This window comes from Argiope bruennichi, chromosome 9 (genome assembly GCF_947563725.1).
Source record: "Argiope bruennichi chromosome 9, qqArgBrue1.1, whole genome shotgun sequence".
Classification (NCBI taxonomy): Eukaryota; Metazoa; Arthropoda; class Arachnida; order Araneae; family Araneidae; genus Argiope; species Argiope bruennichi.
In genome coordinates, this window is record NC_079159.1 from 25,147,234 (window position 1) to 25,167,408 (window position 20,175).

The 20,175-nt window shown below is 25.1% G+C and overlaps 1 protein-coding gene across 1 annotated transcript in view; it reads right to left on the bottom strand.

Annotated features, from left to right (window-relative positions):
* Positions 1 to 20,175, bottom strand: part of LOC129984235 (hemicentin-1-like) — a 769,108-nt gene that overhangs the window by 316,909 nt on the left and 432,024 nt on the right. Inside the window, exon 2 of the mRNA XM_056094068.1 lies at positions 9,694 to 9,744. Coding sequence (XP_055950043.1) covers positions 9,694 to 9,744 — 51 coding nt within the window. The remainder of the gene's footprint in view (positions 1 to 9,693; positions 9,745 to 20,175) is intronic.

The window sequence follows — 20,175 nt, forward strand, 5'->3', positions numbered from 1 at the left end:
AGAGATTTTTACTTTTTTTAAAAATGACTCTGAGTTATTTATTATAAGGTGTAATAACATTAAATGTCAAATGAAAATGTATACAAAAATTCCTTCAAAATCTAACTTTAAGAGGAAGTTCAAATATCTTTTAGCATGTAAATATTTGTCTTTAAAAATTCTGTTCTAGAAAATCCATGACTGCTAATATTGATATCATGTCATTGAAAAAAAATTATGATATATGCTTCAAATTTATTGATTAATTTCGAGACAAAAGGGTTCAACACTTTTTTGGAAAATTAAAAATTCATCTATATCAAAATGTTCTGGTATACTTAAAGATATTTGAATATAGATTTGTGTATTGAGCAATAAGATAATTTAAGAATTTATCAGAATAGAGCACATACAATTTTAACATGTAAATGTTTTTCTTTAAAAATAGTGTTATGTTGAATTACTCTAGAAAATCCATGACTTCTAATATTGATTTCATGTCACTGAAAAAAAATTATGATATATGCTTTACATTTACCGATTAAATTGTAGACTAAAGTGTACAACACTTTTGTAGAAAATTAAAAATTCCTCTATATTAAAATGTTCTGATAAAGATATCTGAATATAGATTTATGCATTGAGAAATAAGATAATTTAAAAATTTATCAGAATCTGGCACATACAATTTTAACATGTAAATCTTTTTCTTTAAAAATAGTGTTATGTTGAATTACTCTAGAAAATCCATGACTTCTAATATTGATTTCATGTCACTGAAAAAAAATGATGATATATGCTTCACATTTACCGATTAAATTGTAGACTAAAGTGTACAACACTTTTGTAGAAAATTAAAAATTCCTCTATATTAAAATGTTCTGATAAAGATATCTGAATATAGATTTATGCATTGAGAAATAAGATAATTTAAAAATTTATCAGAATCTGGCACATACAATTTTAACATGTAAATCTTTTTCTTTAAAAATAGTGTTATGTTGAATTACTCTAGAAAATCCATGACTTCTAATATTGATTTCATGTCACTGAAAAAAAATGATGATATATGCTTCACATTTACCGATTAAATTGGGGACTAAAGTGTACAACACTTTTGTAGAAAATTAAAAATTCCTCTATATTAAAATGTTCTGATAAAGATATATGAATATAGATCTATGCATTGAGCAATAAGATAATTTAAAAATTTATCAGAATCTGGCACATACAATTTTAACATGTAAATGTTTTTCTTTAAAAATAGTGTTATGTTGAATTACTCTAGAAAATCCATGACTTCTAATATTGATTTCATGTCACTGAAAAAAAATTATGATATATGCTTCACATTTACCGATTAAATTGGAGACTAAAGTGTACAACACTTTTGTAGAAAATTTAGAATTCATCCATATCAAAACGTTCTGCTATACTTAATGATATCTGAATATAGATTTGTGTATTGAGCAATAAGATAATTTTAAGATTTATCAGAATCTAGCATATCCCTGTGCAAAGCATAAGATTATTGCTTTTCTTTCGAGAAAGTGTTCTTAGGTGATAATAATCATCATTAATATTAAAGAAAAATATGTATATATATATATATATATATATCCGTGCGTGCTCTATAGGAGAGGCCATAACCCTTTTCAGCCCAAATGGACATATACGTCTCAGAGATCAAATTTCATTCACTATTGTGAAAATAAATCCTATTTTTACATGGGTTATCACAGAAAGAACTATTTTTACAAAGGATTTAAAATTTATATCATGCAAAATTATTCTAAAATGTTAAATTTAGAATTACCAAATTTGGCACCGATTTAATTTTAAGATTGGAAATGTGTTTATGAACGATTTTGTTTGAATTTTAATTAGAATGTTGATTAATTAAAAATTTAAAAGTATTGGCATTATCCTTTGTAAACATTGAAATTTTACGACTCTTTAAAATTTGGAAAATTGTTCTTTAATCATATGAATTTGAATGCCTAGGAAATTTGTCCTAAATTTTGAGATTTTTTTAAATGTAATTTTATTTGTATATTTTCAACAATACATTTTACTATTGCTTAGAAATTTAATCATCAATCTTCCTTAGAATCTTCAGTGTTATAGAAAATTTTCAATTGCTCGATTTTCTTCCATTGTTGAAAACTAACGGAATGTTACTTTGTTTATTATCCACTGAGGTAACACGAAGAAAAAGCAAAATCACAATATCTGAAAGCCAACGTGTGAGTAGAAGATCGATTATCTTTACAGTTACAATTATAATTGCAATATGACGTCATGGGACGTAATCCCATTAAAAAGTTTAATTTTACAAAAAAAAAAAACTTTTAATGTTTTAAGATGTAATGGTATCTGATTTCTGTCACAGTTTAAGGTTCAAAGATGCCTTTTTTGAAGGAATCATAAATATTATAATGATACATATAAGATTTAATTGAATGTAAATACAGTCAATATTCCTAACGACTAACTGACAGACAGAGGCAGCAAGTTTGCATTAAAACAAAATATTCAAAAGATATCATGTAAAATGCACTCATTTTCTGAAACTATTTGTGTAGTTTTGCATTTTGAATATATTACTCTATTTTGAGCGAGAATGGAGCTGGAATGTAGTAATTTATATTAAAGTAATAAAAAAATATGCAAACTTTAAAATGGAAAACTCACAAAATGCCGTTTTAGATAAATTTTAAATATAAAGACGATTTTTATATTGCATATAGATAATCTGAAACTAAAACCTCTTAAGATTGAGGAAAATAAAAACATAACATTAAATTAATGTAGAATTCTTTTTCACTTTAGATGCAGTGTAAAAGAAAAATCAATGTAAACATCTTCTCTTAAAATAAAATAGCTTTAAACTTTTTAAAAACCTTTGCATTACATTATCATATTACTATAAAAATTTAATTACACAAAATAAAATATATTTAGATTTGAGGAAAGAATTAAACATGATATTTTCTATCGACAAGGGATTAATAATAAATGCCAATTAATAAAAACTATCCAAGTTCCTTTCTAACGAAAATTTTGCATGTTTTTCATAAGAAATTATGTTTTATTTCCCTTCTTGTGAGACTGGAGAATGTATTTTCTCAATTCTTCTATTCCTACAGTTCCGCTTTCATCCATAGGTCGTTTCATTTGCACCACAATGCATTTTCAGAGATTTCTTGAGACGAATACACTAATAAGATATCATATGAAATGAGCATACATTTGCTAGATCCATTCCTCCCTTTCGAATAAGATGTCGATATATATTTTTTTTCAGGTGAGATTTGCGCACGATGCTTTTCATTTCGGCTGGAATGCTCCAATATATTATCTGCAGTTCCATATCATGAGCTATCTAATAGATCGTAACCTATGTACGCATAAGATAAGATTAGGAAATGAAAAAAATGTTGTTTTTTTTTCCCTTAGAAAAATTATATGACGCTAAACATATTATTCTTTTCCTTTTCATGAGGATAATATAATTTGTTATTTTTTCTTGATTTTTATTCCAAAATGTATCTTTGTAGGATTGATTTCAAATGATCGTTTTCTTTTGTATTCAATAAAAGGCTTTTTGATAAAGAGATAGATTTTTTTTTAAATAACGAAGAAAAGGTTTGCGATTTTTCTTCTTCTTTTTGCATATAATATTTCAAAAAAGAACATAAAATTTAAACGTTCATTATTCGAATAGAATTATTTTCTAAAAAATTATGTGTTTCGTATTTATAGATGGAAAAAAAATTGAATATTTTAAAGTTCATGTTTTTCCGTAATTTTTTGGTTTGTTTCAATTCCGGAGGGTTTATTTTTATTATTCATTCGAACTAAAATTTTCAAAAGAAAATTTAATTGGGGTGAAGAAATGGGAAAATTTGTAAAAAATAGTAATTAGTTTTTACAATAGTTTATATTCAATAAATTATACAGTTAAAACTTTTGATTTATATTATTCTTGAGAGAAGATGTACGATATATTTATAGCAGTCAATAGAGGTTTCTGTGATAATTAGATGGATTTTTTTTTAAATAACGAAGAAAAAAAAATTTTGTATCTTTTTTTCTTTTTGCATATAATATTTCAAATGAGAGTGTAAGTTTTGAAGGTCCATTAATGAAATGGAATTATTTTCTAAAAAATTAAGTATTTTCGTATTTATGAAAAGTTTTAGTTTTCCCAGAATGTTTTAATATGCTTCAATTATATAGGTATTACTTTATTACTTATCGGAATTGGAATTTTAATAGGGAAATTTAGTTGAGTTGAAATGAGTAAATTTGTCGAAACCAAGAAGTTAAACAGTTAAAAATTTTTATCTATATTATTTGTCAGAGAATCATGTATCATATGTTTATGTTACTTGCTTACAGGATATATTTAATTAAAAACACATCATGGAAAAGTAAAAAAGTAAAAGAATTTCTGCTTGAATCATAAATTTTTTCAAGTATATATATTATTGAATTAATTCGAATTCTAAATCTTTCACCAAAAAATGAAGCAAAATATATTTTCACACGAAACAAGAAAAAAATGATTTTAACAGCACAACTCTTGAATTATTAAATAATCAACGATAAGTAAAGTATCACGTAATTGTAAATAATAAAGCGTTTGAGTAAACATTATCGGTTTCCAGAGAAATGTTGAAAATATTAAAAGAAATGTTTCGCATCTGTTACAGAAATTATAAATGATTACTAAGTTAAAATTAGGAGATTAAAATATTAAGTTTGAATTTTTTAAAAAACCCAGTGCGGTAATTCCACAGTATTTAATTTCATAAATTCAGATATTTTTGATTAAAATTCACAAATTTTAGCTAATTAACCGATTTAATTATTTCGTAATTAAAATTAATGGTGAGAAATGTTGCACTAAATTTAAAAATTTTAATATACTGATGGATAGTATTTACGATTCCGATTATTTGTTATCATTAATAGATCATAATCTGAAAATAATTCTATAACCAATAAGAATTGCATTGTGCTTTTTGCTTAAATTTTGATTTTTTTTCAATAGATTATTTATAATACCTTTAAAAAAATAAATAGAATCGCTAGTAATTAACAACTAATAACAAACGGAAAAATACTTATTTTTTAAAACGATTTTTGAAAGTATTTGTTAAGGCAATGTTTTAGGTATAAAACGAATTTATTTCTTATCATTTACAATGCTCATTTTTCAAAAATACTATTTTAAATATTAGAAATTCAACTTTAATCAGCAAATGCTTTTAATCCTTATTTCAATCAAATCCATTTAATATTTAGAAATAAAAAGATTTTAAAATTCTCAAAAATCATGCTTGATATTCCAATTTCGAGGACTGAATTCTTCGTATAATGAAAAAAAACAATATCATGACGATAATGTATTCTTTATTCTAAATATGTTAAGAATTGGACAGCATGATTTTCAGTCGTAATTCCATTTTAAATCGAGAAATCTGAAAACAAATTTTTATCAAAAAAAAAAAAAAAAAAAACACATTTTATTGGAGCATGAATTGTAAGGAGAATCATAATAACTTCCAGTTCAGCTTTAATGACAAATATAGTAATTTTTTTTTAAATTTTGAAGTTTGAATTTCTAAAATATTTTCTAAAGTACGTAACATTTAATAGAGATTTACGATTTTGATTGTTAGACCTTAAGAGATTTCAGATATTAAGATTTTATTACTGCTGTTTGTTCCGATATATTTTGCTTCAATAAGGTAAGGTAAATAAAGAAACATGAGTTGTTCAGAGGTTCTCCATATATTGTTCAAGAAAATACAGCAGAAAAATCTTCTAATTGTGAACATTGCATAATAGGGGGAAAAACATTGAAAATTACTGTGTTTCAATAAAAAGTATTAACCAAAAAAAGAAAAAAAAATAGTATATTAAACATTGTATTTTTTATTTAAATTTTTTCCCTACTTTTTAATTTTAGGAGACTCTATTCCTAAATCAAAAACAGGCAACCCCACCTGTATTGAAATAAGATTCATTTGAAGATCAATTGATAATAAAATTTTAAAAACATTAAAATAGATTATTATTTTCAAATACACAAACTTCAAATTTTAGAATATAAAGAAATGTAGAAATACGTCTTCCTCATGATTTGGGCGTCCTGGATTCGAGTCACGGTTCGGGCATAGTTGTTTTTCTTCCGTGTTCTATCTGTGAGGTGTGTGAATGTGCCCCCCCCCTGTAAAAAGGGGGTTGTGCAAGAGAATGTAACGCATGAAGTATCTAAATCGTACTCTTGGCCCTATTTGGCGCTATTGAAAAAACTAGAAACGCTCACTCGGCTTAAATCTCTGACAGATAACTATCAGTGGGATTATAAAGTGCCTTAAGTCACAACACAACAACAGAAGTGAAGGAAAAATCAGTTATACAATTTCTTTATAAACAAGAAATAAGTCAAGTGAAATGATAGAGTTTAAAAATTTAATAATTTGTTTGCAAAAATGTAGCTAAAATGTAATTTATCCACACATTTAAAATATTAGACACATTTATACAATGCATAACTAGCTTATAAATTAAATTTTTATGCCGGTCTTATTATAATAAATGATAATTTACCGGAACAACAAAGTTGTATTGAATATATATATAATACAAAATATTGACGTAAAATATAATAAGATTTAAATGTATTTTTAAAACTTACAAAGCAACTCACACATTTGAGTAAATTGTAAACATAAAATGCATGTTTAAAATACAATTAAAAATTCCTCATGCGCGGAATAACAAAATTTGAAGATTGACATTTGTCGTTAAGATATCTAGCGTATTTATTAGATAATTCTACTAAAATTTTATCTCTAACATGATTTACGTAATCAAAGTATCAAAGTGTAACATTTTAGTCAGAAAAGAGATATCCCACCTTTCCATTATTCATCCAATTCCTCACTTAAAACGAAACGTTTAAAATTTTGCATAATTTCTTTTAAAGAAATAAACTGAGCCAATACCATAGGCTCGAAGCACAAATGCTGCTTCCAAATACAATAAAACTAACCCAATTCTTCAAATAAAATTGAAAGGAACGAACGAAAATTGGCTTTGATTTGCCATGCACAAGAATTTCCCGAACATCTTGAGAAAAATATGACACTTTATTCCTCTTTTTGTACATTTCTCGACATTTTGTGCCAGCATTTCTCTTTTCCGCGATATGTCATTTCATTTGCGCCACAATGCATCTCCAGAGATCCCTCCAGGCAGATCCACTAATAAGATATGCCATGAAATGAACGCTCATTTGCTAGACCCTTTCCTACATTCAGCACAAGATGCCCATAAAGATATTTTTTGAGATGAGATTTGCACCGATGTTTTTCATTTAGCTTTGAATGATGTAGTGTGTGTGATATATTATCGGCAGTCCCATGTCTTCAGCCGTATAAAAGATCGCAATCTATTTAGGGATAAAATAAGGTTACCATGAAGTATTGATACAAAAGAGGAAATGTATAGCTGCTTTATGCTAGAAAAAGGAATATGGCGCTAAATATACTGCATTTCTTTTCCTTCTGCATGAGAATCGAGTAATTTTGGCATTTTTTCGTTTGTTTCCTCCAAGGAAAAAGATCCACAGATCGATGTGAAATTACTGTTTTCCTCGGATATGCAATTCATGTTTGTCAGATAAACAAATGCATATTTTTCAAAATATTTTTAAAAGAATTTTTGTCCCCCCCCACGTAGTTTGGGGGGGGATATAAACGATTAAGTTTTCCTTGCTGGAGAGGAAATATTTATTTAAACCAAATTTGTTTTAAATCTCTAAATCAGATCGGTTTATTTAATCATATTTTCTAAAATTATTTAGATAAGTCTGAAGTTTGTATGTTTGATTTGGAATTCCTTAAATATCTTTTGTATTCAAATATTTCGAAATAAATATCAAACGACTTAATTTTTTTTAATAAAATGTTTACATAGTATTTTTATGCTAAATAACTTGAATATTAAAATGATAAGCAATTTGCAATTATTTTTCGCTTCATAAATTTTTGGAAATAGAAAGTATACAATTTTGAATATAAATTAATTGTCCCCAACTTTATTTTTGGTGTTTAATATTCATTAGTTTACATACACTTACTTAAAGGACATTTTACTGTACAAAAACAAACAGAAGAACAGTCATCCAACGGCTCTAAAGAAAAACAAATAGTTAACCGCTAGCTGTCGTAAATGTAGCGTCGCAAGGATTTGTCAAAACTATTTTATGTTCTAATTGTGTTATATCTAATTGTTTGTGACTGTAGATCATTAGATTTTAATAATTATAATCTTATTTGAGCTAACCGGCGACTGTCTTTTTTAAATCACACAGTCACGAATTTTCGGAGTAAAGTTGGGGGCCACTTTGTGAGTGAGTGATTTAAGAATGATAGACGCCGGCTAGCTCAAATAAGATTATAAAGGATGTCCCAAAATTAACGCAGGATTTGAATTTGCCACCATTTGTGCAGTAAAGTATTGGCAACCCTATTAAAAAACCATTTAACAGCTGATAGCTTAGAGCTGAATTAGCGCCATTTAACAGCGGCTTAAAAATGGAACGTTACACGATAGGACAACGTGTTAACGCATAATTTCAATTAAATAAATAAATAAACAGTTTTTTTCTTTAAATTGTTATATTTTTAATGAATCGTTAAGTATACGGAATAGGGTAATGTATGGAATAATACATAGTGCAAATGGCATCCATGGCTTTGCTGGCACATATGCAATTTTGTCGAAATTTTCTATGACCATTTTGTATAAATGTGGCTGAATTTCGTTGATGCAGCGTGGAATGTCTTCCTTCAATGCATGCGTGTTTGTGAGTTGATTGTCATAGACCTCTGACTTCAAATAACCCCGTAAAAAAAATCTAATGGTGCTAAATTACAGGATCTAGGGGGACTAATTCTCAAATTTTTGAACTGTGGTCGCCAGACTTCATTATTTTTGAAACATTGTTCAACAATAAAAACACGTTGTTCTATCGTGTAATGCTCCAATTTTACTAAATCCTAAACTTTCAGGTGCCAAAAGGTTTTTTAATAGGGCTGCCAACTCTTTACTGCACGAATGGTGGCAAATTCAAACCTTGCGTTAATTTGCAGCCTTTATTTTGAATTCAATGAGCTACAGTCACAAACAGTTAGATACAACCCAATTAATACATAAAACAACTTAGACAAGTACTAACAATACTTCATTTCCGACGGCTAGCGGTTGACTACTTGTTTAGCCGTTAGAGTGCTATCTTTGCATTTGTTACAGTACTGATTTTTTTCATTCCAAACTGTTTTTCATTCCGATATTTTAAGTATTTTTGAGTTTCTGAAACGAAATCCTTTCGAATCCTCTCCTCCATTTAACGCAAAGCAATTTTATTAGGAAAATGAGTCATATTTCTTCAGTTTTCAACATTTCAATATTTCTCAATTATGCTTTCATTTTAATTATCACGATTTTGTATCAGCAGAGTTATGAATAATATTGTAATTATTTCATTGGAAATTGATTTTGTTTAGCATAATTACGTTCAAACTGAATATCGTTTGTTCCTACCATTCTGAATTTATGCCGTATTATGTCAGTTTTTTCTAAGTCTTTTATATACAAATTAAGGAGAAGAATAAATTTATATTCTTAACTTACCTGTTGTATCATCTAAACTGTTGACAGGTTTTATCTTTATTCCAGGAATGCCTAGAATAAAAATTAAGAATAATTAGACTTGTTAAATTGCATAATTCATCACATAAAGGATACTGAACAAATCATTATCAATAATATTTACTTTTTATTACTATTGTTTATTACAAATTTACATTAAAAATGAATATTTGAAATCAAATTTCATTTTTTTCCCATTGTTATTTTCTCTTTGTTATTTTTCTTTTTTTTTAACAGAATTGCACTATCTGTTATAATTCAAATTCTCTTTCTTAATATAATCCTCTGTTATAAGTTAAATCTCAGTTACAATTACTGTATTTGAAAAACTCATATTTTCAAATATAACTAACGATGTAAAGAGTATCGCACATCATACGGCATATTTTAGAAATGTCCATATCCATAACATAGCATATTTATAAAGAATATTTATATATATAACATATTAACATCTATAAGACATTTTTTATTAAAACGTGATATAATTAAAAGAATAAATATTTTTCTCAAAAATATATCTCAAAATAATATATCCAAAGAAGTCTTAGATCTTCGTACAAAGAAAAACACTACTACGTCTATAAGATAAAAAATATTGTTTAACGCGTTGATTGTCATTTATTTAATAATTATTTGCTAAAAGTTCGCTAAAAATAAGCAGTCAAATCAAAATATGAATTAAAAACAGAAGTTTTGCAGTTGCATGCATTTTAAAGCTCTTGTCTTACTATTGCTTGAAAATATCTGCACTATTGAAAATTTAAATTTTTGATTTAAAACAATTCATTTCTTTTTATCACAACATATAGATTTTAACATTAATTGTAATATTAGTAACAATCCATATTATATTTCCAAATCTTCCTTAGCATTTTTCTGTTTTTTTTCTTATGGTGCACATGGCATGGAATAAATTTATGGAAAATAACAATTTTAGCATTAACTATGTTTTTTTAAAAAAAGAGCATTCAAACAAAATATTTAATCCATTACTCAATTAAAATTTTTAAAACATATGTAAAAATAAATATCTTTCATGTTTTTCATCTCCTAATACATATATTTACATTTTATATCTTAGTTCGTTGAAAAATATCTGTAAAGCATTTTTACATAATTTAAGCATTTAAAGAAAATTCATGAAGTAATTAATTACCCTGTGAAACAATGAGATTTAATGTATTCAAATACAATCTATTTTTAAATAAGGAGAGATTTGTGATTTGTTATGAAATGTGTTATTATTACTTATTATACTTAATTTTTTAGATGGTATGTAAAATTTCATTTACAATAAGAAACATGTTCTAATCTAAATATATTCACAAAAATTTACTGTTGAAGAATTATAGCATATTTTATAGTTTTTATAAAGCATAGCATTCTATACTGAATATAGCATTCTCTATTCAGTATTCCATATTAAATATTTTATCAATTATTATTCAGTATTCAAGATTAAATAGCTTATCAATTATTATTCAGCACACAATATTTAATATTTTATCAATTATTATTCAGTATTCTATATTAAATAGTTTATCAATTATTATTCAGTACTCAATATTTAATATTTTATCAATTATTATTCAGTACTCTATATTTAATATTTTATCAATTATTATTCAGTATTCTATATTAAATAGCTTATCAATTATCATTCAGTATTCTATATTAAATAGCTTATCAATTATTATTCAGTACTCAATATTTAATATCAATTATTATTCAGTATTCTATATTAAATAGCTTATCAATTATTATTCAGTATTCTATATTAAATAGTTTATCAATTATTATTCGGTACTCAATATTTAATATTTTATCAATTATTATTCAGTATTCTATATTAAATAGCTTATCAATTATTATTCAGTATTCTATATTAAATAGTTTCTCAATTATTATTCAGTATTCTATATTAAATAGTTTATCAATTATTATTCAGTACTCAATATTTAATATGTTATCAATTATTATTCAGTGTTCTATATTAAATATCTTATCAATTATTATTCAGTACTCAATATTTAATATTTTATCAATTATTATTCAGTATTCTATATTAAATAGCTTATCAATTATCATTCAGTATTCTATATTAAATAGCTTATCAATTATTATTCAGTATTCTATATTAAATATTTTATCAATTATTATTCAGTATTCTATATTAAATAGTTTATCAATTATTATTCAGTATTCTATATTAAATAGCTTATCAATTATTATTCAGTACTCAATATTTAATATTTTATAAATTATTATTTATTATTCAATATTTTATAAATTATTATTCAGTATCCTATATTCTTTATCATTTTAGGCCACTGAAAGTTGCTTAATTTTCTTGTTAAAATTACTATAAAATAGTTTTACATAATTTAAGCTGTTTTAAAGAAACCTCATAAAGGGATTACCTTATGAAGCAACCAAATATAATATATTGAATTACAACCCATTTTTAAATAATGCAAGGGATTTGCAATCTGATACGAAATATATTATCATTACTTATTATACATAATTTTTAAGAAGGGAGAAAAAATAGAAATTTATAGAAAATATCATTTGTAATACGCTGCATGATTAAACCCCAATAAATTCCCAAAAAATTCACACGCAAAGATATGCAACATATCATTTTTATAGTATTCTATAATCAGTTTTATGTAAACTAAAATATCTTTCAGAAAACCAAAAGCAACTAGATCATTTTCTTCTAAATGCAACAGACAAAAAAAAAAAAAAAAAAAAAAAAAAAATGACACCATGACATTCTTTGTCCTTCTATGCGATATGACAACGAAGCTGTTATTAACGTCATAACGATGTAGAACTTTTTTTAAACTTCACGAAGTTAAATGCCAGTGAAATCCGTGTCTGAACTAAATCATTTTGGTACCAGCGGTTTTTACATAAATGATGTTGAGTGGTTGATATGTGAGATCAGTGAAAATCTCTTACCTGCCTTGCCCAGATGGTGATATGAATGTCATCTTTCGTTCATATTTTGCGCGATATTCTAAAAGGGTGCGATGATGTTAACCAAAGAATATTTCTTATATCATAGGTAAATTATCGTAAATAACAATTTCATCATTTCATATTAATGTCAAAAAATGAAAATAATGCTGTATTTTATTTTTATTTTCTTGTATACGAAATATAGAAGAAATATTGAAATTCTATGAAACTTTCTGTTTTTCGATTTTCATGAATTTCAATATTTCTGACAGCCCTGAGTGCAAAAAATACATCTTTGGAATTCATCGCTTTTCTAAATGCTGGTGATGGCGTAATAGGAGACATGTGAGAACATGATGTTGTTTTTCTGTCGGATTGATACCACATGATTTTAAAAAACTTAAACCATGTGACTTAAAACCACGTTTGTTCTCACATGATAACTTGAAATTTTCGAAATCATATTTCTAATTTTTAAATTTTTTTCTTATTGTTTTTATCAACAATTTAAAAATTAATAAAATTGTTAAACAATCTTAACAGTTTTATCAGTTATTTCATAAATTTATTCTTTCTTCTTATTTTTATTCACTTTCTATGAATCTTAATAATTTTTTATTCATTTCTTATTAATTTATTCAATTTTTATTAACCATAATCATTTTTTAACAATTTATTCATTTTTATTAATTTTTTTACTCATTAAACGTCTAAAAATATTGGGTTATGAAAATAAAACTTATGAATATTGTGAATGCATCTACTATTTGAAAATTAAAAACAGTTCTTTAAATAATAATATCTGGGATTTCTGCATCTCTGAAATTTTAACGGACGAGTAGCCACTGCTTTTTTTATCATTCAGTTGTATATTATTGTCATCAAGTCCATTATATATATATATATATATATATATATATATATATATATATATATATATATATATATATATATATATATATATATATATATATATATATATATATATATATATATATATATATATATATATATATATATATATATATATATATATATATATATATATATATATATATATATATATATATAAGGCACATTTCAGCATACCTGGAGGTAATACGGCTAACACATGAAAAATGGATAATTTTGGTGCCCACAGGAAGTAATAGATGTTTACAGAATGTAAAATGTAATTTATAATGAATAAATCATTAAAATATTGATGGATTTTAAATAATTATTATCACTGAGGCACGCATGAGTTAAATTTAGAAAAAAAGTTTATTAGAATGATTATTTTGTTCATTTATGTCAGTTCTATTTAAATTTTGCTAGTAATTTAGAAAGATACTGCAAACTTGGCATACACTCAATAGTTTGATTTAACAGGAAGTACAATTTCGAAACACAATTTCAACAAAAAATTAATTATAAACTTTGACGAATATTAACTGATTATTATCATTGGTATTCTATGGGTTAATATAAATAAAGATAAAACATTCAAAATATTTGAATTATCTTTTTGAATATTTATATCAGACCAGATTTAATTTTTTTAATGGCAAAAGTGTCATGTTCAGTTATATGATTCATATAAATATTTAATTTTATTTAAAATTCATTTTTAAATAATCATAAATTTCGCACTTTTCTGAAACGTTTTTACCATCATATTTCATTGGAAAAATGTTGCTTAGTATGTACCTTAGATTGAGTTATTAAAGAATTAATAATAATAAAGAGTAATAAATCTAGAATGTTATGATGTGATAATTAAGCAATTTCCACTGAAGCAGAATGAAATATATATGATCAATTATATAATTCATTTAAAAGTTTAATTTATTCTAAAATTCTTTTTTAAATAATCCTAAATTTCGTAACTTTTATAAACATTTTCGCCATCATATATCTTCGGAAAAATGTTGCTTAGTATGTACCTTAGATTGAGTTATTAAAGAATTAATAATACTAAAGAATAAATTATAAAGAATAATAAATCTAGAATGTTATAATGCGATAATTAGCAATTTCCACTGAAGCAGAATGAAATATATATTGATCAATTATATAATTTATGTAAATGTTTAATTTATTCTAAAATTCTTTTTTAAATAATCCTAAATTTCGTAACTTTTATAAACATTTTCGCCATCATATATCTTCGGAAAAGTGTTGCTTAGTATGTACCTTAGATTGAGTTATTAAAAAATTAATAATACTAAAGAATAAATTATAAAGAATAATAAATCTAGAATGTTATAATGCGATAATTAGCAATTTCCACTGAAGCAGAATGAAATATATATTGATCAATTATATAATTTATGTAAATGTTTAATTTATTCTAAAATTCTTTTTTAAATAATCCTAAATTTCGTAACTTTTATAAACATTTTCGCCATCATATATCTTCGGAAAAATGTTGCTTAGTATGTACCTTAGATTGAGTTATTAAAGAATTAATAATTCTAAAGAATAAATTATAAAGAATAATAAATCTAGAATGTTATAATGCGATAATTAGCAATTTCCACTGAAGCAGAATGAAATATATATTGATCAATTATATAATTTATGTAAATGTTTAATTTATTCTAAAATTCTTTTTTAAATAATCCTAAATTTAGTAACTTTTATAAACATTTTCGCCATCATATATCTTCGGAAAAATGTTGCTTAGTATGCACCTTAGATTGAATTATTAAAGAATTAATAATACTAAAGAATAAATTATAAAGAATAATAAATCTAGAATGTTATAATGCGATAATTAGCAATTTCCACTGAAGCAGAATGAAATATATATTGATCAATTATATAATTTATGTAAATGTTTAATTTATTCTAAAATTCTTTTTTAAATAATCCTAAATTTAGTAACTTTTTGAAACATTTTGACCATCATATTTCATCGGAAAAATATTGTTTAGTATGTTCCTTAGTTTGAGTTAGTAACGAATTAATAATAATAAATAATAAAGAATTATAAATATAGAATGTTTTGATGTTATAATTACGCAAATTTCCCCTGAAGCAGAATGAGATATATATTTTCAAAGTTTGAAAAGCCTATTTAATCTGAAAATTCATTTAATTTGAAGAGGGCATCATTGTGAAAATGATTAAATCTATACATTGAAAAAAAAGAAAGAAAAACACCCTGCTTTCCATATTATAACTATTACAATTGATTTTTCTCTTGAAAAAAGGAATTACTGTATTATGCATGGATTATTTGAGAAGACAGTGAAATAAATGTAATAAATATCATATTTAATGAACTAACTTTCCCCCAGAAAGAACCGCAATGGATATTATTGAATTTCCGTACAACTCTTGCTAACTAGTTTTAAGAATTTTATTTTTCGGAATATTTCACATTTTGTAAGGTTTATAATTTAATAATGTATAGTTTATTTAATCTAGTTAATTCAGAGAGAATTCTAAATGCTGAATGAGGAATTTCCATGAAAGGTTTATATTAAGAAGAATTTAAATTTTCTGTCAAGTGGAAAGTCTTATTATTAATTTTTAAATGCAATGCATTAATGTCAAGTTCAATGATTTTTTACCGAAATAATAGTTTTGAGTGAATTTACAGGTTGAAGATTAATTATCATTGCGTGTTTTAAAATGTAGGGGGGGCAGATGAAGTTAATTATAATTTAATAATGAATTATTTATTTAAAAAACAATTTCAGATAAGCATATTTTATTCATGAATTTGTAATGTTGTAAATAAAATGTCAACTTTTAATTTGTGATGCTTTTAGAGGCTAATACGTATAATTATAACATAAATATATTAATTGCCACCAACGATCAGTTTCTTGAAACTATTTGGTTATTCAAATAAATATTAGTCTTTTTTTACTCTTAAGGATTAACATGGAATCCATAATTTAAAATTTATAATCGTTATTTCATAATATTTGAAAAATATAAATTAATTGATATCAGTCAAATCATACCGCGTACCACTCAAAAAATAATTAGATATTTCTAAATAAAAATGAAGTTAAAGTCTGGTTTCAGAGTTAATAACTAAAGAAAGACCGATTTTTTAATTGGCAAAAGTGTGATATTGAATTACATGACAGAAAGATAAAATCAGATTAAATTTTATCACAAAAATAAAGATAATGTTATAGATTTCGTATGAAATTCAACTAAAAGTTATTAAAATTAGAGAAACAATTCTCAATAAATGAAATCGGTTTCATTCAAAAGACAATTATTTGAGTTCTAAGACATTGTGAAAATAATTGTCGTGAGATAATATTTTTGTAATAAATAGATAAAAAGAAAACTGATATATGAAATACTTGAATAATTTTAATTATATCTTAAACAATTTTTGGATTTTGAAAATTTGATAGCTACCTTTCCCTTGCCTTCAAATGTATCTGCACCAAATTTCATTGAAATCAGGCAAAAACTGTAAATATATATCTTCTTTATATATAAGGGTGTAAATGCAAATGTATCCATACTGGATGCAATAACAACCACTGGTAAGAAGAACGGCACTGACTAGTCAGTTAATTGACCTAATTTGACTAGTCATGTAAAAGACGATTATTTGAGTACTAAGACAGCGTAAAAATAATTTTCGTGTGATAATATCTTCGGAATAAACAGCTAAGAATAAAACTGATAGATGAAATACTTGAATAATTTTTATTATATTTTAAATAATTTCTGGACTTTGAAAATTTGATAGTTGTCTTTTTCTTATCTTCAAATGTATCTGTACAAAATTTCCTTAAGATGAGACGAAAACTATAAGTTTATATAAAATACAAGCGAATATATATATATATATATATATATATATATATATATATATATATATATATATATATATATATATATATATATATATATATATATATATATATATATATATATATAACTGCAAATGTATCTGAACCGGATGTAAGAATATATCATCACTAGTAAGAAGAAGAGACTATTCAGTTTGCTGATCTATTTGACTAGTCAACTAGATCAGATAACTCATGTAGCTGACATAAATATCGAATAGGTATATAAATTCATTAATAATATGTTAATCCTTTCTAAATATTTTCTTTTAATGATAACAAAATAAAGTAGGATACACAGAAAGAGTCAACTGGTGCAATAAATACAAAAACGTATATGTTGTAACATTCCCCGTTTCCCGTTCCCCCAGTACTGATAAGACATTTACAGCCAGTTGTGTCGTCGCTGTTAATTACTAAACTCCTCGAGATAGCCAGATGGCGGATCTTTTAACCTGGGTGGTTTCGCATCTGTTCATTAGCGACTACAGTGAAAGACCACATGTGGGAATTCCTTGCCCAAGATATATTGATAGTACCTTCAAAGAGAAAGGGGTGTCCAAACATCTCGATACTAAATGTTTCTCATTGTGAAAGGAGTATGATAACTCCGTGTTCCAGAATAGTCAGTTATGAAAGGTACATCACTAAAAGGACCTTCCCACAACCGACTGGCGCCGCTGAGGGAGCATATTGCCGAACCCCGATTGGCCGAAAGAGAGCTCAAATGACCAATGTAAATTAATAGGCGGAGATTGTCGCCGAAATAAAGTGCTGAGATTTTTTTTAGAGAGGAGAAGAAACGAATTGGAGGCAGACTGTTGGACTACGCCCACGAGTAGGGAGTCCGAGAACTACCCCTGTAGTGGTCGTGCTAACTAACAACCTGTTAGTTCCCTGTGGTGTTGTTTCTCCATATTGATGGAGAACTGAGTTTCAAGATAATCCTTTGACTGCGATTGTTGTGTCTCCTACTACAGGTGTAAATAACCATTTATTTAACCAAGATTAGAACAATTTGTTCTTTTGTATATATATAGGGCTGTAAAAAAAAGAATTGTCTGGAAATTCTGTTTCGTTATCAGTCTAGATCAAGACATTGCAATGTTATGGATAATGAGATTAGTCGGTTATTATTAATAATAACAAGTTAATCACATAAACTGTGATATACAAATAATAGAGGTGCAACGTTTAGTTCGAAATACATAATAGTATTAAATTACACACAGTTATATTCTTAAAAATTAAGACTAAACTGAAAACAAGTAAAAAAATAAGAACAATATTTATTAACATTTCAATTACTTAATATAAATGAAGATAAATTATAAAACAGAGTTAAGCTAAATTTAATTAAACATTCTATAAATAGTATTTAATTGTTATAAATGAATTAATGTAATTTCCTTACAACAAATTAAATCAACATTCCTTCTGAACTTCACTTGCTAATAAAAGAAATTACCTCGACTTAATAGAACAAATTTAATTAATTAATAAACTTTTTACATTTCGGTTATCTTTTTTTTCCTTTACAAGTAAAAAAGAGTGAAGAAAAATCTGTGAATGTTTGTTTAATTATAATTAATTCACCATACGGAAAGAACAATAGTTTTAATTTTTCCATGGATTTCCTAATGGCTCAATTGCGAAAAACGCAGTTTAGTGAATAAAAAGTTATTTTCTGCAATGTACAAACAAAAATTCTTTTTAGTCTCAAGAAAATTCAAAAATTGGCAAATATTTGATGAAAAAAATTGAATAATTTATAAAACAATTGAAGCTAATAGTAATTGTGTTTTACTTTTGTGTGTTTTTCTTTTTATTATGTAAAGTAAAATTGAAAGAGATTTGAATTAAAATCAAAAATATTATAATGCATAAACTTCTGTTATGAAACCAAATATAATTCTAAAATTGATGCTAAAAGAAAAATATATGTATAAATCTATGTTTGTGCGTTTCTTGTAGGAAATATAACATTTAATTATTAATTTGTTTCATTTTATTAGAAGCTAGCAATACCCGCAAGGTTCTGTTTGTGACTTGAAAAGTGAAATAAAGGAAATAGAAATAAATAACAAATAAACGGTGAAATTAAAGAAACTCAATAACATAAATTTAAAAAAAAATAATGGAACCAAAATCAAAAACTATATAACTCATTATGCACGTTCCTTTTCCTCGGCGATAATGATATCGCAAATTGAAATGCAAGCGACAGAAATCGAAATATTTAATAAAAATGAAGACACATTCAAAATAAGAAGGAAATGACTTTTCTATATTAGAATTTAAATTTCAGAAATTAAATTCATGATTCTTAATTCTCATTTGGCTCCTTACCAAGCCAGGGAAGAAATAATATTACATTTTAATAACATTACAATATAAGTGTAACATTACATTAACATAATAAATCTGCGAAGAAAATATTTTGATTGTTTTGTGAAAAAAATGAATTTCAAATATACAAAAAAAAAATTACTTTTTATTTTTTATTGTTATAAGTAGAGAACTGTGCAGTTTATTACCTCAAAAAACTTTACAAAAAAATAAAATAATTAGATAGTTGGATACAATCATTTTAGTTTTGGTTCTTACATCTTTTTGGGAAACTGGCGATATATAATGAACTTCCCAAAAGAATAAATTTCTTTGAAAAGGCAATTTGTTT